Source organism: Saimiri boliviensis, chromosome 3, assembly GCF_048565385.1.
Source record: "Saimiri boliviensis isolate mSaiBol1 chromosome 3, mSaiBol1.pri, whole genome shotgun sequence".
NCBI lineage: Eukaryota > Metazoa > Chordata > Mammalia > Primates > Cebidae > Saimiri > Saimiri boliviensis.
The window spans coordinates 16,913,186-16,935,115 of NC_133451.1; the positions used below are offsets into that span (position 1 = coordinate 16,913,186).

At 35.5% G+C, this 21,930-nt stretch overlaps 1 protein-coding gene across 22 annotated transcripts in view; it reads right to left on the reverse strand.

The window, feature by feature from the left end:
• The window catches only part of LCORL (ligand dependent nuclear receptor corepressor like), a 201,785-nt gene that overhangs the window by 101,226 nt on the left and 78,629 nt on the right, over positions 1-21,930 (reverse strand). For 2 of the 22 annotated variants that reach the window (XM_074395934.1, XM_074395939.1), the window contains one exon: positions 21,609-21,694. The exons of 16 other annotated variants lie outside the window; for them this stretch is intronic. In XM_074395934.1, the coding sequence (XP_074252035.1) occupies positions 21,609-21,694 (86 nt within the window). 4 more of the 22 variants (XM_074395935.1, XM_074395941.1, XM_074395940.1 and 1 more) reach the window with 4 other exon arrangements.

Consider the following 21,930-nt stretch of genomic DNA (forward strand, 5'->3'; position numbering starts at 1 on the left):
ACAAGAACTTCGCAAAATATACACAAGTCTCAACAGCCAAATCAACCAAGCAGAAGAAAGGATATCAGAGACTGAAGATCAACTCAATGAAATAAAACGAGAAGGCAAGATTAGAAAAAAAAAGAATAAAAAGAAATGAATAAAGCCTCCAAGAAATAAAGGGATTATGTAAAAAGACCTAATCTACATTTGATAGGTGTGCCTGAATGTGACAGAGAGAATGAATGCAAGCTGGAAAATATTGTTCAGGATATTATCCAGGAGGACTTCCCCAACTTAGCAAGGCATGCCAATATTCAAGTCCAGGAAATACAGAGAACACCACAAAGATATTTCTCAAGTAGAGCAATCCCGAGGCACATAATCGTCAGATTCACTGCAGTTGAAATAAAAGAAAAAATGTTAAGGGCAGCCAGAAAAGTCAGGTTACCCACAAAGGGAAGCCCATCAGACTCACAGCAGAGCTCTCTACAGAAACGCTAGAAGCCAGAAGAGAGTGGGGCCAATATTCAACATCCTTGAAGAAAAGAAAATTCAACCTAGAATTTCACATCCAGCCAAACTAAACTTCATAAGTGAAGGAGAAATAAAATCCTTTAAGAACAAGAAATTACTCAGATATTTCATCACCACCAGGCCTGCCTTACAAGAGCTCCTGAAAGAAGCACTAAACATAGAGAGGAACAACCAGTTTTAGCCACTCCAAAAACGTACCAAATGGTAAACAGCATCGACACAATGAAGAAACTGCATCAACTATTAGGCAAAACAAACAGCCAGCATCAAAATGGCAGGATCAAATTCACACATAACAATATTAACCTTAAATGTAAATGGGCGAAATGCCCCAATCAAAAGACACAGACTGGCAAATTGGATAAAAAGTCAAAAACCATCGGTGTGCTGTATCCAGGAAACCCATCTCACATGCAAGGACACACATAGGATCAAAATAAAGGGATGGAGAAAGATATATCAAGCAACTGGACAGCAAAAAAAAAGCAGGAGTTGCAATCCTAGTGTCTGATAAAATAGACTTTAAAACAACAAAGATCAAAAGAGACAAAGAAGGACATTACATAATGGTAAAAGGAACAATGCAACAAGAAGAGCTAACGATCCTAAATATATATGCACCTAATACAGGAGCATCCAGATACATAAAGCAAGTTCTTAATGACCTACAAAGAGACTTAGACTTCCACACAATAATAGTGGGACACTTTCACACTCCACTGTCAGTATTAGACAGGTCAACGAGAGAGAAAATAAACAAGGATATCCAGGGTTTGAACTCAGATCTGGACCAAGCAAAACTAATAAACATTTACAGAACTCTCTTTCCAAAATCCACAGAATATACATTCTTCTCAGCAATACATCATGCCTACTCTAAAACTGACCACATAATTGGAAGTAAATCACTCCTCAGCAAATGCAAAAGAACGGAAACCATAACAAACAGTCTCTCAGATCGCAGTGCAATCAAATTAGAACTCAGGATTAAGAAACTCGGAACTGCACAACTTCATGGAAACTGAGCAACTGGCTCTTGAATGTTGACTGGATAAACAATGAAATAAAAGCAGAAATAAAGATGTTCTTCAAAACCAACAAGAGTGAAGACACAATGTACCAGAATCTCTGGGACACATTTAAAGTAGTGTCTAGAGGAAAATATACAGCAATAAATGCCCATATGAGAAGCAAGGAAAGATCTAAAATTGACACCCTATCACCAAAATTGAAAGAACTAGAAGAGCAAGATCAAAAAAACTCAAAAGCTAGCAGAAGACAATAAATAAGATCAGAAAAGAACTGATGGAGATAGAGACACAAAAAACCCATCAAAAATTTAATAAATCCAGGAGTTGATTTTTTGAAAAGATCAACAAAATAGACCACTAGCCAGATTATAAGAGAAAAGAGAAGAATCAAATAGATGCAATAAAATAATAAAGGGGGTATCAACACTGATGCCACAGAAGTACAAACTACCATCAAAGATTACTACAAACAACTCTATGCACATAAACTAGTAAACCTGGAAGAAATGGATATTTCCTGGACACTTGCACCCTGCCAAGCCTAAACCAGGCAGAAGTCAAAACTCTGAATAGACCAATAACAAGGGCTGAGGCTGAGTCAGCAATTAATAGCCTACCAACCAAAAAAAGCCCAGGTCCAGATGGGTTCACAGCTGAATTCTACCATACAAAGAGGAGCTGGTACCACTCCATTTGAAACTATTCCAAACAATCCAAAAACAGGGAATCCTTCTCAAATCATTTTATGAGACCAGTATCATCCTGATACCAAAACCTGGCAGAGACTCAACAAAAAAGGAAAACTTCAGGCCAATATCCACGATGAACATAGATGCAAAAATCTTCAATAAAATACCAGCAAACCCAGTGTAACAGCACATCAAAAAGCTTATCCATGACAATCAAGTAGGCTTCATCCTGGGGATGCAAGGCTGGTTCAACATACACAGGTCTATAAACGTAATTCACCGCATAAGCAGAACCAACGACAACAACCACAAGAATATCTCAATAGATGCATAGAAGGCCTTTGACAAAATTCAAGAGCACTTTATGCTAAAAACTCTCAATAAACTAGGTATTGATGGAATGTATCTCAAAATAATAAAAATTATTTACAACAAACCCAGAGCCAGTATCATACTGAACGGGCAAAAACGGAAAGTATTCCTTTTAAAATCTGGCACTAGACAAGGATGCCCTCACTCAACACTCCTATTCAATATAGTATTGGAAGTTCTAGCCAAAGGAATCAGGCAAGAAAAAGAAATAAAGGGTATTCACTTAGGAAAGGAGGAAGTCAAATTGTCTCTATTTGCAGACGACATGATTGTATATTTAGAAGATCCCATCATCTGAGCCCAAAATCTCCTGAAACTGATAAGCAACTTCAGCGAAGTTTCAGGATACAAAATCAATGTGCACAAATCATAAGCATTCCTAAACACCAATAACAGACTTAAAGAGAGCCAAATCAAGAATGAACTGCCATTCACAATTGCTACAAAGAGAATAAAATACCTAGGAATACAACTAACAAAGGATGTAAAGGACCTGTTTAAGGTGAACTACAAACCACTGCTCAAGGAAATAACAGAAGACACAAACAGATGGAAAAACATTCCATGCTCATGGTTAGGAAGATTCAATATTGTGAAAATGGCCATACTGCTCAACGTAATTTATAGAGTTGAATCACTCTATCCCCATCAAGCTACCTATGACCTTCTTCACAGAAATAGAAAAAACCACCTTAAATTTCATATGGAACCAAAAGACAGCCCGCATGGCCAAGTTAGTTCTAAGCAAAAGGAACAAAGCTGTAGGCATCATGCTACCTGACTTCAAACTATGCTAAGAAGGCTACAGTAATCAAAACAGCATGGTATTGGTACCAAAACAGAGACATAGACCCATGGAACAGAACAGAGGCCTTGGAGGCAATGTCAAATATCTACAAACATCTGATCTTTGACAAACCTGACAAAAACAAGCAATGGGGAAAGGATTCCCTGTTAAAATAAATGGTGTTGGGAAAACTGGCTAGCCACGTGCAGAAAGCAGAAAATGAACCCCTTCCTGACACCTTACACTAAAATTAACTCCAGATGGATTAAAGACTTAAACATAAGACCTAACACCATAAAAATCCTAGAAGAAAACCTATGCAAAACCATTCAGGACACAGCATAGGCAAGGACTTCATGACTAAAACACCAAAAGCATTGGCAACAAAAGCCAAAATAGACAAATGGTATATGTAATTAAACTCCAATGCTTCTGCACAGCAACAGAAACAATCATTAGAGTGAACTGGCAACCAACGGAATGGGAAAAATTTTTTGCAATCTACCCATCTGACAAAGGGCTAATATCCAGAATCTACAAAGAACTAAAACAGATTTACAAGAAAACAAACAAACAAACCCATCCAAAAGTGGGCAAAGGATACGAACAGACACTTTTCAAAAGAAGACATATATGAGGCCAAAAAACATATGAAAAAAATGCTTATCATCACTGGTCATTAGAGAAGTGCAAATCAAAACCACATTGAGATATCATCTCATGCCAGTTAGAATGGTGATCATTAAAAAATCTGGAGACAACAGATGTTGGAAAAGATGTGGAGAAATAGGAACACTTTTAACATTGTTGGTGGGAGTGTAAATTAGTTTAACCATTGTAAAAGACAGTGTGGCGATTTCTCAGGGACCTAGAAAAAGAAATTCCCATTACTGGGTATATATCCAAAGGATTAGAAATCGTTCTATTACAAAGACGCAAGCACATGTTATCTTCACTGTGGCACTGTTTACAATAGCAAAGACCTAGAACCAACCCAAATGCACACTGATGATAGACTGAACAGGGAAAATGTGGTATATATACATCATGGAATACTGTGCCGCCACAAAAAATGATGAGTTTGTGGCCTTTGTAGGGACATGGATGAACCTGGAAACCATCATTCTCAGCAAACTGACACAAGAACAGAAAATCAAACACCATATGTTCTCACTCATAGGCAGGTGTTGAAGCATGAGAACACATGGACACAGGGAGGGGTGCATCACACATTGAGGTCTGTTGGGGGGACTAAGAGAGGGACAGCGAGGGTTAGGGAGTTGGGGAGAGATAACATGGGGAGAAATGCCAGATATAGGTGATGGGGAGGCAGCAAACCATATCGCCATGTATGTACCTATGCAACAATCCTGCATGTTCTTCACATGTACCCCAGAACCTAAAGTGCAATAAAATATATATATATATATATATATATATATATATATATATATAATCTGAACTTACTTAATTCCTGAGTTTAGATAATGAAAGTTGAAACAAAGAAAGATACCTATATTTAAGAAGTGGTTAAGGAAGAACATTTATGTATCATTTTCCTTTTCACATATGTGTTTCTAATTCTATCCTTCCCCCACTTCAGGTTTTTTATAGTAGGGGTGGCACAATAACTTACTTTAATTAGGAAAGATCATTTCAGGTTCCCCCAAGTCCAAATCTCTTCACACAGAATATTGTAGGAAGTTCCTAATCACCTCCAGCAGTATGATGTAAAATAGGTTAAGTTGAACAAATATTTAAGTCAATATGCTCAGTATTCATGTGTCACTTTTCATTATTCTGCAAGTTTCATAATGTATTATATATATTTTATAAACGTATGTAATTTACATACACAGTTAACAAATTTATGAAATCATATATATGAGATGCTCCCATAATCCTCCTGAACAATTCAGAGGTATTCCTCCCCAGCTTAGAGGGTCTCTGTTTCTTGTCCCCATTCCTTAATGTCAAAATAACACTGCTCTGGATTAACATTTTAGTCGTTTCCAAGTTTTCTGACAAATTTTGCCAACATTCTATTGCAACTATTTTTCTAGCACATTGTAATATGCTTCCACTGCCAGATACATTTAAGAAAACAAGCTCTAGCAGCTATACTATGTCAGACAACTGGGGGGAAAACAATAAAAAGGCAGAGTTCTGTAATAAAAAGTGTTATTTTCTACAACCATTGTATTAGATCATAAAAATCTAGTAATCCCTCAATATAAAGAGTATTATTAATAAATCTAACTTTTTAAAGCATTTGTCAAGTAGAATATAAGAATGGCAATAATCTGAACTGCTCAAATTCATAATAAACAACTGATTTTCATGAATAATTTCATTCTTCCCTTATCAAAATCTCCTGTGATGAAGGCGGTAAATGGAAAACCTTACATATTTAGATTTCTTCTCTTTTTTCACGTCATTCTCCATAGAAACATATTAGCAAGTATGATACTCAGAACACCAAAAGGGAAACAGCAGCACACACCCTTGTCCCCATAACAAAGAGGCATATTTAAGACATATAAAAAGAAAAATTTTAAGTTATTATATTAAATACTACTTTACCTATTGGTAAGCCTAGCTGTAAAGTTTTCAAAGTAAAAGAGGAACTAAAGGCAATACAATAGAACAAAGTCTGGTCTACTTTTATATCTAGCAATGAAGCACCAATAGAGTCATCTGACCTGGGCTGCACATTTATAAACTTATATTTAGAATTTTAATATAATTTTCAAAGTAGGTTATACGTTTACATGTGGCAGAAATAAAAGGAGGCTTCAGCCTTATAAATTTAAACTTGTATTCTACTGGGCTACCTTGATAATTATGTATTAATACTCTTTACAGACCCTATAATGACCTTGAGAGTATAGTTTTATTTCATTTTATAACTGTGTCTAAAGTTTAATTTACTATACTATTTAGAAGAGAAAACAATTTTTGTAACCCATTCAAAAAGTAAAGTTGCTAAGTCTTTCTCAATCTGTCTCAGAGTTCCCCTTTCTTATTTCCTTAGTTGTCTTAGTCTTAATTTAGTTTCTTTTATGTATCTAGTTTCTTTACATACCCCAGGGAGGGCATCAGAACTAATACATCTTCAACCTCACAAGGTTAATCTACCCAACTAATTAGGGACAAAGCATATAAAAGCCCTTCAACCAGGCTAAAGCACTATTCAACAAACATAAAACATTAGTAATTATCCGACAAAGGACTTTTATCCAGAATCTGTAACAAACACCTACAAATCAAAAGAAAGCAAACAACCCAATTAAAAATGGGCAAATGACTTGAACAGATCCTTTAAAAAGGAAGATATATGAATTGTCTATAAAAACTGGAAAACATGTTCAATAACATTAGCCACCAGGGAAATGCAATTTAAAGCAAAATGAGATACCATTTCACACCCACTAGAATAGCTAGTAACAGACTGATAACACAAATTGCTCACAGGCATGTGGAGCAACTGTAACTCTTACATATTGCTATTAAGACTCAAAGAATACATTTTCTACAATAGTTTGGCAGTTTATAACAAATAGCTTTTATATTTTATAATACAAATAGCTATATATTTTATAATATATTTTAAATACATGTTGATCACATAACCCAGCAATTCTACCCCTAGGTATTTTCCCAAGAGAAATGGAACAGATGTCTAAAAAAAGACTTGCATAAGAATGTTCACAGCAGCCTCTTTAATAATCCCCAGCTATTTCTTATAACTCCTTTTAGAGAAAGTAGTAAGAAAGTACAAAGAATCAAAAATTATTCTTGCAATTTAATTCTGGGTGAATAGGAAAGCATCAATGGCACTAATTAAAGGAGAACACAGGGGGGAAAAAAGAACAAGGTTTAAAAGCAAAATAAGTTTAGTTTTAGACTCAGTGACTTAAAATTCGTCCCATAATATACACGTGGAGGTGTCCAGAAAATAGTAATGAGAGAGGGAAAGAGGCGGTGGCTCAACTAAACAGAAGTCAAGTGTTGAAGCCAGGAGAGGGAGTGAAATCTGGAAAAAAAAAGTATACGTATATGTATATGTATATGTATATGTATATGTATATGTATATGTATATGTATATATTGTATATATACATATATATATGTGTATATATGTGTGTGTGTCTATATATATCTGTATATATAAAATCTAAGAACACTGTCCTTAAGATATGACATTCTAGGGACAGTATGAAGATTAAATAGTAAAGGTGGGAAACAGAATTCTTTTATTTTTTTTTTTATTGCATTTTAGGTTTTGGGGTACATGTGAAGGACATGCAAGATTGTTGCATAGGTACACACACGGCAGTGTGGTTTGCTGCCTTCCTTCCCCTCACCTGTATCTGTCATTCCTCCCCATGCGATCTCTTCCCACCTCCCCACCCCACCGTCCCTCCCCCATTTCCCCCCAACGGACCCCAGTGTGTAGTGCTCCCCTCCCTGTGTCCATGTGTTCTCATTGTTCAACACCCGCCTATGAGTGAGAACATGCCATGTTCGATTTTCTGCTCTTGTGTCAAGTTTGCTGAGAATGCTGGTTTCCAGGTTCATCCATGTCCCTACAAAGGACACAAACTCATCGTTTTTGATGGCTGCATAATATTCCATGGTGTATATGCACCACATTTTCCCTATCCAGTCTATCATTCATGGGCATGGGAAACAGAATTCTTAACTATTTTTGTGCAAGGACTCCTCTGGCAGTGTAGTGAGGCTCACAGGCTCTTTCTGTGAACTGTGTTTTTAAATGAATGAATATATAGAAAACAAACTATATTAAAATATAGTTGTCAACCTTTCTTTAGAAAAATTAAGATGTAATAGATATACACCTCTTTTTAATGCATTAAAATGTATAATCTAGCAGTAAGTCTAATATCTACCATACTTTCAAAGTAGTGAGAATGTAAAAAATAATTCAAGATATGATGTAAAAATGTTCATGATTTCTATTGCTGGAACAGGTATTACTAATACCATTGTTGTTTGCTGTCTATGCTTACAGTTGAAATAAATGCTATATTTCAACTAAAGGTCAATGGAAAAAAAAACCATAATTTTTTCACCCATTCAAGTTCATGGACCCATGAAATCCTATCCATGAAGTTTTGGGCGAACTATGTGAATCCCAGGTTAAGAATCTCTGAGCTAGAAAGTAAAATTAAAGAGATAAATAGTATCATGAGAATTACAGTAGCAAAGCAGTATATGCTGATTTTAAGTTACAATGATATGCTATATTCACCGCTTCATTTCTTATAACTGTGAGGTAGATAAAGAGAGGCCAGAGAACAATCTGCCAAGCAAAATAAAGGAGAAAAGATTCAGAGGTTTCTGAATACTATCAGAAAAAGAAAACAAATGTTTAAAAATGTATCCCCATCAGAAATCATTGATAACCACCATAACATAGACTGTCAATACAAAAATTATTCTGAATCAATGTTCCCAGACATTTCAGTCCCATGCTGCTTCATCCAGCTTCCACTTCCTATACAAGCTAACAATGTATTCCACCATGCAAGACAAGTTCAGAAGAGTTAAATAATAATGGCACAAGTCTTCCAGCTGGCCTCTTACTCTCAATATATGAAATACTTAATTATGGTAATTGAAAAGGAAGAGAGTAAACCATTTTCTTCTTATAGGGAAGCAGTCAAGCAATTTACTCTAGATACATTATCTCAATGTTCATATTTCTCTATACAATAGTCAGGATTGTAGTGGAAATTTGACTAGAAATTATTTGCAATGCTGAATCATTTCCCATGATACATAGACTTTTTTTTTTTTTTTTTTTTTGCCTCTTCAACAGTGATGACACTTGCTATTAAGTAGTATAAATCTCTGACCCATCAAAGGAGTCATTCAGATATCGCCTTATTCCTATTACAGCCACCTTCAACACAGCTTTGAAGTTACTGTCTAGAGGCTACTGTGGAGAACTGTTAGGGGTGCCACAAATATTTGACTTGTTAAAACCACCACCAATATAACCAGTATGGTACTTAAGAGATGCCAAAATTTTTATGTAAGCTTTTGGATCTGCTATAGCTGGACATTCCTAGGAACAAATGCAAAACAAAGTAAAAGTGTTAAAAAGCAGATTTGTTTCCAAAGAAAATCTAATATTTTGACAACAGAGTGAAACCCCAATAAGAGTAAAAAGTCTATTCTAAATTACCTAAGTTTTGTAAGGACCACTATGAACTACTATACGATTTAAATGTATTATTCTCTGGTCACAAGATCATGCAAAATATCTAAATGCTACAATAACAAGCAGAAAGGTAAACTGAGGAATTAGATTCAATAATCAACTAGTAAGACTCGTACTGTTTCTCTATTTTATCTACAGAATGAGCCATAAAAGACACTCCTCAATGCTGTTTTTTAACTTTAATTTTTAAATGGCATTAAGACTGTAAGCAAAATACAAATTACTATTAATGAGTATTAAAAAGAATTGTTTACCTAGAAAATAATGTAATAGAATAATTACAGAGGCACAGAGCTAGATTTCAACTAGAGATCGTATTTCATTTTTATAAGTTCTTAAAAATCAATTATCAAAACTCTAATATCTATGATACTTGCTCAGGGTAATAAAAGATACTGAGAAAGTATATGTATTTTCTGCTCTCTATGAGTTAACAACCTAGTAAGGAAGAATACAATATAAAGATTATATGGAAGAATACAATATAAAGATTATATATTTCTCAAAAGAGTATCTAGAGCAGGGGCCCACAACACCTAGGGCACAGACTGGTACCAGTCCATGGCCTGTAAAGAACTGGGCCACACAGCGGAAGGTGAGCTGCCAGCAACTGAGCATAACTGCCTTAGATTCTTACAGAAGTACCAATCCTATTGTGAACTGTGCATGTGAGGGATCTAGGTTGCATGTTCCTTATGAGAATCTAACTAATACCTGATGATCTGAGGTAAAACAGTTTTATCCTGACACCATCTCCCTGCAACACCTTGCCTGAGAAAAAATTGTCTTCCACGAAACCTGTCCCTTGTGCCAAAAACATTGGGGATCGCTGATCTGGCAGCTCATTTTGTCTTCGATTTCAACACCCCTGAGATGAAAAGAGAATCAAGAGCTCATAAATTGTTCTCCCTACTGAATCTCCACTGTAACCTACTATAACCAGCAATGTCCTCCTTGAGACTAAACACTCAGCACTATACCTTATTCATGTGTTCAGTGATCAACCATGGTCCCACAACTCAACAAAGTAACTCAACCAGTATCTCATAAATGAAATGACTCTTCACTCTTCAAAGGGAATAAGGACTGCATTAACAATTGAGCAATAAGCTAATCTTTAAAAATTGGTAGCACACAGAAAAACAAAAGTGAGAAACCATTTCTTCATTCTCTCACACTTTATACCAAAAGTTACTAACAGTCGCTGATTTTTCTTCTGGAAGGCTTATGAGCTAGCTGGTTCAAAGGCTGGCAAGAATGAAGACTTACACATTGCTTACGTTGCTTTCACTTTGGCTTACTATTTCACCACTGAGTATGGACTGCAAAGAATAAGCACAAAATCAAGGATAAAGTAAGTGAACATGGGCTTCCTGAAATTTCTTTTTGTCCTACAGATTTGGTGGTCTCAATGGTCCAGGCAGAATGAGGAATATGCCAGGTCACAGGGATTCAAAGAACACAGAACCATAGGATCTTGGCCTTTTATAGCATTTTAGGAGGGTTTTTTTTGGCGGAGGGAGGTTAAGGGGATACAGCCACATTATCATAAGAATCCATACAATTATCACAAAAGAAAACACACACAGTGAGATACTATTCAGCCTTAAAGATGGAAATTCTGTCATTTGCAACATGGATAGAACAGGAGAACATTATATGTAAAGTTCAGTAAACCATAGAGAAAGATAAATACTTCATGTCTTCACTTATATGTGAAATCTAAAAGAATCAAATTCAAGAAGCAGAGAGCAGAATAGTAGAATACAAGGAATAGAGAGTAGAATACAAAGGCTGGGCGTATGTGTAATGGGAGGACAGGGTCAAAGGTATACCATCTTAAAAGGAATATGGATTTCTTTTTCTTTTTAGATTTATTGCACAATGTGGTGAATAGAGTTAAAAATAGAGTACTATACCTTTCAAAATCACTGAGAGAGTAAATCGTCACCACAAAAAAAGTTAGGTATTTGAAGTGATGATATATGAACTAGCTTGATTTAATTATTCCAAGTTGTGTTCATAAGTCACTTTGTACCCCATAAATTTATGCAATTTTAAATTGTCAATTTACAATAAAAACATTTTTTTAAAAAGACCAGTAAATGCAATAACTCCCATATCACCATCTGTATAGGCTGTATTCTCACCAAGTAGAACAGATACCCAAATGATACAGGTTTTAGTTTCTTATAATCATTTCTCTTTTTGGTAAAACACATCTAATTTATGTTCATACGCAATGTATTACAGGAAATCCAAGAAGTAAACTTAAATTTTTGCCTGGAGGTAGTGAAAAGAAAAACAGGAAAGGGATCAGAGAATATAAAACATTTCTTCCTTGAAAGATGATTTAGAGTTTATGAAGCAAAGAGGAAATGGGAAGCAGCAAAAACACTGAAGTACACATAAACATAATTGAATTGTAGTGTTGATACTAAGCAGCAGCAGCAAGTGAAAGGTTTTTTAAGGGAATAATGGCTTTATTTTAGAAGAAAATGAAAAGATAAATATGTGGAGGGTTATGGGAAAGCCAAGAAAATATTAACACCTGCATGGTCAATTAAATAAACAACATTTTAAGTAAAATTAATGAGATTGAGGGGACCCGGTAGATTCAGTTATTCAACAAGTATTTAGTGTGAAGTTTCTAATAATCAAGGTAACTGGGAGTATGTATTATTTATATAAAGAAACTGGGCTACAGAATAGGATTTTAAACTTCTCATTTTTCCGGAGACTAGAATAGGAAACATTCATTACACATTTTTTGAGCATAAATATATGTGCTAAAGTACTAGAAAAAAATGATGAAATAAAAGACAGCATCTGTCCTCAAAGAGTTCATATTTTAATGGAGGAGATAGGAGTGGAAGTCAAAAGGAATAACTAAAATTTTCCAGTGTTACACATACTACTTCCTTTGAAATTCTTGTGGGTTGTATCTGGAAGTAGATAACCTAGAAGCAGCCAGGAATATGAACTTGAAAAATCAGGACTAGCCATGCAGATTTTATATCACTAGGATGTGAGGACTTGAAGCTTAAGGTTGTCCAGAGAGAATCCATAAGATTAAAAGGAGGCTGAGAATTGAGCTTCAAGAGAAGAATAACATTTAAGGGATGAAACAAAGAACAAGAAAATCTACCTTACTCAACTTATATCTTCTTCCTCATGGGAAAGGAAAAAAAAAAGAGAAAAGAAAAGAGAAAACAGGAAACAATTTTCATAGGAGTAAAGAGAAATGAAAAAGTGGTACAGCGAAAGCCAGAGGAAAGAGCATTTCCAAGAAAGAAACGAGTGACAAAGTCAGATACCTGTAAGGGCTAAGCAGCCTAAGGGTTGAGAATATGTCCTTGTTTTTGGCAAATGAAGGGGTTTAATGAACATCTAGCTTTGTATGTGTACTGTCCAGCAATCAAGTCGCCTAATTTTAGTACCCCCTTTTTCAGGGTTTTAGCTAGCAGGTAGAGAGTACCACAATAAGAAGCATACACACTTCACCTGACAACTCTAGAATCTTGTTTTTTATAAACCCGGTCTGTGTGGGCATATTCATTTTCTACAGTGCTATTTTCATATTTTGACTACATGTACAATCAATGTGGAAGAGGCCAGATCCCTCCTCTCTTTCTCTGCCATAGTGGTGTTAAGGGTGGGCAGACAGATGGTTAGAATGGGCCAATTAAATGAATCCTCTCAGGACCTGGAAAAACGAACACATTATGGAAGCATAAATCTCAGGTTATGCAGACTTGTTTATTACAATGTGTCCTTGGCTGTGGTTCCTCTGTAATCTCGGGTTTTTTATTTGCTAACATTGGCCATCTAGCCTTTAAATAATTGTGAGTACCCTGAATAGTCTCCCAATAACCCCCTTTTTCTTGACATGGGCTAAGTTAGTCACTTTAAATCAAGAACCCCGATACAGGAGCTATCCCTTTTCCTTTGCATTCTTCTACTAAGGAAATTCTACTCAACTGTTACCTCGATTGTAAAGCCTATGAATAATATGCTTTCTTTTCCTAGCTCTTAATTCAAGTCGAATTATTTGTACTTCTTATAATTCCATAAAAATCTATTTCTTGAGCCAGGCACAGTGGCTCATACCTGTAATCACAGCACTTTGGGAGGCCGAGGCAGGTGGATCACCTGAGGTCGGTAGTTCAAGACCAGGCTGACCAACATGGAGAAACCCTGTCTCTACTAAAAATACAAAAATTAGCTGGGTGTGGTGGTGCATGCCTGTAATCCCAGCTACTCGGGAGGCTGAGGCAGGAGAACTGCTTGAACCTGGGAGGCAGAGGTTGTGGTGAGCTGAGATAGTGCTATTATACTCCAGCCTGGGCAACAACAGTGAAACTCTGTCTCGAAAAAAAAACTATTTAAGTTCTTTGTAGAGTCTGGATATTAACCCTTTGTCAGATGGGTAGACTGCAAAAATTTTCTCCCATTCTGTAGGTTGCCTGTTAACTCTGGTGATAGTTTCTTTTGCTGTACAGAAGCTCTTTAGTTTAATTAGATTCTACTTATCTATTCTGGCTGTTGTTGCCATTGCTTTTGGTGTTTTCGTCATGAAATCCTAAGAAAAAAACAACCCCATCAAAAAGTGGGTGAAGAATATGAACACACTTCTCAAAAGGAGACATTTATGCAGCCAACAAACATGAAAAAAAGCACATGATCACTGGTCATTAGAGAAATGTGGAGAAATGGGAATGCTTTTACACTGTTGGTGGAAGTGTAAATTAGTTCAATCATTGTGGAAGACAGTGTGGCAATACTTCATCCAGAAATAGAAATACCATTTGACCCAGCAATCCCATTACTGGATATATACCCAAAGGATTATAAATCATTCTATTATAAAGACACACACACATGTATGTTTATTGCAGCACTGTTCACAATAGCAAAGACTTGGAAGCAACCCAAATGCCCATCAAAGATAGACTGTATAAAGAAAATGTGGCACATGGAATACTATGCAGCCATAAAAAAGGATGAGTTAATGTCCTTTGCAGGGACATGGATGAAGCTGGAAACCATCATTCTCAGCAAACACAAAAACAGAAAACCAAACATCACATGTTCTTACTCATAAGTGGGAGTTGAACACTGTGAACACATGGACACAGGGAGGGGAACATCATACACTGGGGACTGTTGGAGGGTGGGGGGGATTGAGAAGGGACAGCATCAGGAGAAATTCCTCATATAGATGACAGGGTGATGGATGCAGCAAACAACCATGGCACATGTATCACTATGTAACAAACCTGCATGTTCTGCACCCCAGAACTTAGTGTGTGTGTATGTTTGTGTGTGTGTGTGTGTGTGTATGTTTGTGTGTGTGTGTGTGTGTGTGTATGTGTGTGTGTGTACATATATATAAACCATTTCTTAAACTCTCTTTTGTAACCAAACAATCACATTGTATTATAGTATACCTCAGCTGAAGAAGGCAATGATTCAGTGAAAAAGTTGAATTTTAAAGAAGTACAGAACAGTTTGAGAAATTTAAGAACTGTATAAACTACATAATTTGAGGATCACAGTTCAGTTAATGGTTTCTGCCAACAGTGAGGCTGTAGCAGCACTCCCCAGTTAATTTGAAAAACTACAGTATTGACAAATGTGTTTAAACCTCTATGCACATCTTCAATCCTGATGAATGAGAACTTTTATGGGGGAAAAATTGCCACCTCAAATTTTTTTTAGACAAGGAAGTACAATATTAGAATATCAAGGTGTCAAAGACAGCTCAACATCACTTTTTAAGTGCAAAGTGTAAAGATGATATTAAGCTATAACCTTTGATGGTATACCACTTAAAAAACTGAAGAACTCTTAAGGTAATGCTAAAGGAAAATATGCTTGTTTTATGGTGTTCAAATCATAAAGCTTGAGTGTAAAGGTATTCAAGATGTTGTACAGAACCATCCTTTATTATTCATCAAGGAATATATGGGGAAAGAAAATCTTCCAAACAGGGCACTTCTGATAACAGACCATACATATGTACATCTCTTTCTAGTTAATGTTATTTTTGAAGATAATATTTAAATGGATTCTTTTGCTTTTCAACTGAATGTCATTAATGCAGCCTATAGACAAAGGACGTATCACATACTTCAAGCATATTAATTTTGAATATCTGCTGTGGGTTGTTAATACATGTGACACTTCTTTAATGCAGGATTTAAGAAAGAGTTTTCATAAGATGATACTATCAGCCAATTAAGCTTGGAGGAAGTATCACCACAAACAATGAATGGAGTATGAAAGAATATAGCATATATTTTGCTAACTTCTAGAAGTTAATGGAAATATTAACTGCAAAGCAAAATGTCTTACATCTTGCTAATGGAAACTGAATTTAATGAAATGGGCAGTAGAAATGTTGAAGTTTATAATTGAAAAAAATCTTTCCACTTGATGTTCATTATTAGGCAAAGAAAAAGAGTCACAAATACTTGACACTGAATCTTAAAAAAAAATTAGACTACACAAATAAAATGTTTGTCGTTACAAGTAAGTTTGATCATGACATGAGAAGACTCATCACATTAAAAAATTAAACTACAAATAGAAATTTGGGTGATCAGGAGCTAAAAAACTGTAAGTGAAGTAACTTTAAGCAGTTTATTCATTCTGAGTTTTTTCATTCGGTTGCTTTGCCTATGGCTCAGTTGATGATTCAGAACTATTTTCATGGATTGAGACAAGGATGAACCTCAGGAATCTATTTCACTACTTCACCAGTTCACTCTGGCTTAACTCACTACTAAAAAGAATGGGAGCTAAAGCCCCTATTTCTTTTCTTTCCTTTTTTTTTTTTTACTGCATTTTAGGTTTTGGGGTACATGTGAAGAACATGCAAGACTGTTGCATGGGTACACACATGGCAGCACAATTTGCTGCCTTCCTCCCCATCATCTATATCTGGCATTTCTCCCCATGCTATCTCTCCCCAATTCCCCAGCCTCCACTGTCCTCCCCCATTTCCCCCCAACAGACCCCAGTGTGTGATGTTCCCCTCACTGTGTCCATGTGTTCTCATTGTTCAACACCCGCCTATGAGTGAGAACATGCGGTGTTTGATTTTCTGCTTGTGTCAGTTTGCTGAGAATGATGGTTTCCAGGTTCATCCATGTCCCTACAAAGGACATGAACTCATCGTTTTTGATGGCTGCATAATATTCCAGGTGTATACGTGCCACATTTTCCCTGTCCAGTCTATCATCGATGGGCATTTGGGTTGGTTCCAGGTCTCTGCTATTGTACACAGTGCTGCAATGAACATTATTGTGCACGTGTCCTTATAGTAGAAAGATTTATAATCCTTTGGATATATACCCAGTAATGGGATTGCTGGGTCAAATGGAATTTCTATTTCTAGATCCTTGAGGAATTGCCACACTGTCTTCCACAATGGTTGAACTAATTTACACTCCCACCAACAGGGTAAAAGTGTTCCTATTTCTCCAGATCCTCTCCAGCATCTGTCTCCAGATTTTTTAATGATTGCCATTCTAACTGGTGTGAGATGGTATCTCAATGTAGTTTTGATTTGCATTTCTCTAATGACCAGTGATGATGAGCATTTTTTCATATGTTTGTTGGCCTCATGTATGTCTTCTTTTGTAAAATGTCTGTTCATATCCTTCACCCACTTTTAAATGGGCTTGTGTTTTTCTTGTTAATCTATTTTAGTTCTTTGTAAATTCTGGATATCTGCCCTTTGTCAGATGGGTAGACTGCAAAAATCAGTATATCAAAGAAAGGAAATCAGTATATCATGTATCCCCACTTTATTGGAGTACTAGTCACAATAGTCAAGTTATGAATTCAACCTAAGTGTCCACAAATGGATAAAGAAAATGTGGTATATCTACATAACGGAATACTATTCAGCCATAAAAAGAATAAAATCATGCCATTTGCAGCAAAATGGATGGAACTGCAAGGCCATTTGCTAAATGAAATAAGCAAGGCACAAAAAGACAACTATCACACGTTCTCATTTACATGTGGGAGCTTAAGAAAACACTGACTTCATGGAGATAGAGAGTAAAATGATATTTATACCACAGGCTGGGAAGGGTGGGTAGAGAAGGGATGAAGAGGTTGGGTACAAATGTACAGTTAGATAGACGGAATAAGTTTTAGTGATTGGTGGCACAGTAGGGTGATTACAGTTAATAACAATATATTGTATTTTTCAAAATAGCTAGAAGCAATGATGTGAAATGTTCTCAGCACAAAAATGGTAATTATTTGAGGTGATGGATATTTGGTTATTACACATTGTATGCATGTATCAAAATATTGCATGTATCTTATAAATATGTGTAATCTGTATGATCAGCACATGCACCCCAGAACTTTAAGTATAATTTTTAAAAATTTTAAAAAATTAAAAATAAATACTGGAATGAGAGTATTGGGATAAGATGGTAGTCAGAAAAAGGGATAGGTAAAATTGGATTTGGGAGGTGATAAAGGTATAAGAATATGGGAAAAAGTGGCTAGCGTAAACAAAGGGAAAAAGAGCACTGGAAACGAAGAGATCAAGTAATGAGAGGCCAGGGTGTTAGATGTATCAGCTACACAGAATTTGAAGTCAACATGAGCTATGACAGGAATAGTATTTAGGAGGAACAAAGTAAAAAGCCTGGTAGAGATGATAATGTAGATGGAATACTTTAAGGTCATGTGCTTCAAAGAAGGTCATGTGTTTGAGCAAGTGGGGCAGATACAAAGATCTTGCAGGTTGCCTGCCAGATGCCTCCTTATGTTACATAAAGTAAGGAATTAAAAACAATCGGCAGGTAAGAAGCTACAAAAGCATCCTTTATGAACACATAGGTTTCCATTACAGCAATAAAGACGGAAGAACACTTAGAGAAGAGACTGAGGAATTCTGCTGATGAAAGACTGAAGATCCAGAAGACACAGTAGGAAGAATTTGGGTGCTTGTAAAGGGGTAGGAGACTGGGAAGAACTAGGGAATTAAAAAGCCAAAGGAAGATGAGAATCTGGGTGATGATGGATGACCTGATAGATTTCTCTTTATTCCTTCTATGGATGGCACTGCAACTAAAAGCGAGATTTTTATCAGAAATGTAGAAAGTTTTCAATCCAGTTCTAATTTTGAGTGTGTTCTTCAAATTTGTTTAACTATCTTACAAGTATCTAGTAAGAAAAGAAGAAAAATCTTTTCATGAACACCTCTGAATGCAGCTCATAACGGTATATGAGTTATTTTATGGCACTCAAAATTCCCTGAGAGTTTCAAAAAGGGAAACACATATAAGAGATATTCAAAGTATGACCACGATGACATCACAAAGTAACACTTATATGAGAAACGCTTAACGCCTGAATGAATCATGTTATATTTACATAGTCAATCAAGGATGTCTGCATTTAGAGAAAAGCAATCTAAAGGATTAACACTACCTGTTTTAAAGAAATCAATTACTTTATCATCAGTCATAACCCAACTGATTAGTGAACCACACCAGTTTTTATATCCTGCTATATTGTAAAACTAAAACATTAACAGTTTGAAAGAAAAATGGCCTGTGTTCCCAAAAAGCATGGAAAACTTTAATATAAAACTTGGCTATCAATTAATTTAAGAGAAAAGAGTTCATTAATAGGAGCTTTCAACTAATGGCATCAAATCCATCAGTCAAATCCATCGAGAAGGTCTTCAGAAAAAGAAACACAGAATTGTGGGTACATGAATGCTAAGCATATGTGGGTATTAAAAGAAAGCAGGAAAAATATATTACATTTTGATAAAGGATGGCTTTGTTTTATTGTATTGATAGCAGTATGATTTGCTGAGCTGCTACGTACATATTATCTGTCCAATTTAGTCAAGTCCAGCAGCCTTCATTTTAAAAATAAAAGATGAGACATTTCCCTGAATCATAAGCCAGTGACACATTTCAGGTGATTAGAGAATCTGCAGCTAACGGCCAAAATAACTTAGTTTACATTTTATAAGGAAACCTGTGAACAAGCCATTTTATATCTATATGCCTATGATTATCAACATTCCAAACAAACTAATATTCAAACTATACACAGTAATACTTTAAGTACAAAGCAGAGAAAGGTAAAATATATGTACATACAAAATAATTTACTTCTTCAAAACAGAAGAAGTAACTAACACTACTGAATATTTAGAGAAACTGAAAGATATCTAGGGATATTTTATCTTAGTACTCATTTATTCACCAAAGAAATATTAACTCAGGACCTCAGAAGCAGGTACTGTCTTAGTTGCTAAGATTCTGCAAAGAACAAAACAAAGTCCCTGTTATGCAGATTTGACTCTACTTAGCACTCTAGTTAATTTTAGAGTTAACCTCTAGAAGGAATTCAATTTTTAAACATTTCTAAAGTAAAGAATATGCAAAACTAGTTAAAAGTTTACCTTTGTCCTAGAACATCCTCCTCTTTGCACAACTTTTTCAACCCTGAAAGAGTATTTTTGACAAGCTTCTAAATACAATGAATTGCCTGAGCTGAATTTAAGTAATAAGCTTCCACCATTCTTGAGAAGGTTTAATGACAGTGGCATTCCTACAACCTACCTACCTATTATTAAGCACTGTAAGGGATTACTCACTGAAATTGTTCAGAAGCCATATGAAGAAAAAATAGAAACCTATGAGAAATACAGAGTGTTCCTCATAGTTCCTCTCTAGCCTGCTTAATTCAAATAAAATTAATTCTAATCCTAGTCTGCTAACTAGCAGAGAATGGGAAGTGTTTTCTACCTAGTACTTAAAAGAATCTAGGTGCTCGTCACACAGAACACTGTTCATTTTTTGAACTTCTTCTGGATGGCTGAAACGTTCATCACAGAGAACTAAAAATCACGTTTATAACTTCTCTGAGCTTCATTGTTCCTATCTGTTAAACAGTACCTACCTCTTAATACTGTTTTGGCATTAAATGAGATAGAGCATTAAAAAGGTTTAGTGCTCAATCATAACTGTTGATAGCAATCATCATCATTATCCCAGGTAGTGACAGTCTCAACAATAATAGGTTATATTTATCATTAGCACCATCTCAAAAAGCGTTAAGTTGGGAAAGACAATAAGTTCGTTACCATAAGAATATTAAAAGATTTTTTTTATGTTTTAGCAAGATGATCAACATGCATATGTTACTCAAACTAAGCAAAAGATTTAAAGTATCAGGAATATTAATGCTATTCATATCCACAATCCCTAAAAATGACCGCATTTGGGATATTTTCAGGGAAAAAAATCTGCACTAAAAAGATATTTTAACAACATGTTACATGCTACTCCAAAGACTCAGAAGTATTTCCTGTCTTTAAAATCATACTTCTTGCCTTTTACTTGAAAGGAGAGTTAATAGTAGAACTCAAATGACAAACTAATAAAGGAGTTAAGACCATTTAAAAGATATTATTATATTCGAGCCCCATCTTGATCAGACCATTTGGAAATCTCTAAAATTATTTTACTGAAAGCAAATTTAAAAAGCCCAATTAAACTAGTAGAAAAACCTTTATGGTTAATTAAATCTGGAAAGTGATGATGAACTACAAATAAAGAAGTTAATAAAGGCCTAAAACAAAGCAAAAACACTAGGAAGCATCTTTAGTTTAAAAACTCTGCAGTCTTTCAAAAGATGTTGAAATCCAGAAATGGAGAGGTCACTAAATATCCAAGAACACTCACCCAACCATTGGTAGGAGACCTCTTGGAGACCCAGATGTTTGAATCAGCTGAAATAGTACCAAGTTTTTACTGATTACTCTTAATAGGGCAATGGAGCATAGGCTAACTCCACACTATCGAAAATTAAAGTCTATTATTATTGATAATTCTAGTTATTATCATTACAAATGACTCAAAGGAAATGGAGACTGAGTAATGAGTTCCAAGGTAAATGAAACTTACTGTGTGTATGTGTGTAAATGTGTATATTTCTTCCAGTTCCTTTAGTGATACAAGTCTGATAACATAATTCTTTCTGTAAGTGAATACTAACAGAATAAAATTTCTAAATTAATTATAAAATCCTTTTTCTAAAATAATTATAAAAATAAATTATAAAATCCTTAAAGAAAGCATGCAAAATTACTGTTTTAAAGAGATGGGGTCTTGTTGCCCAAGCTGGCCTTGAACAACTGGGCTGAAGCAATTCTCCCACCTCAGCCTACCTATTAGCTGGGACTATAGGCATGTGCCACTGTACCTGGCTGTAAAACATTTTTAACAC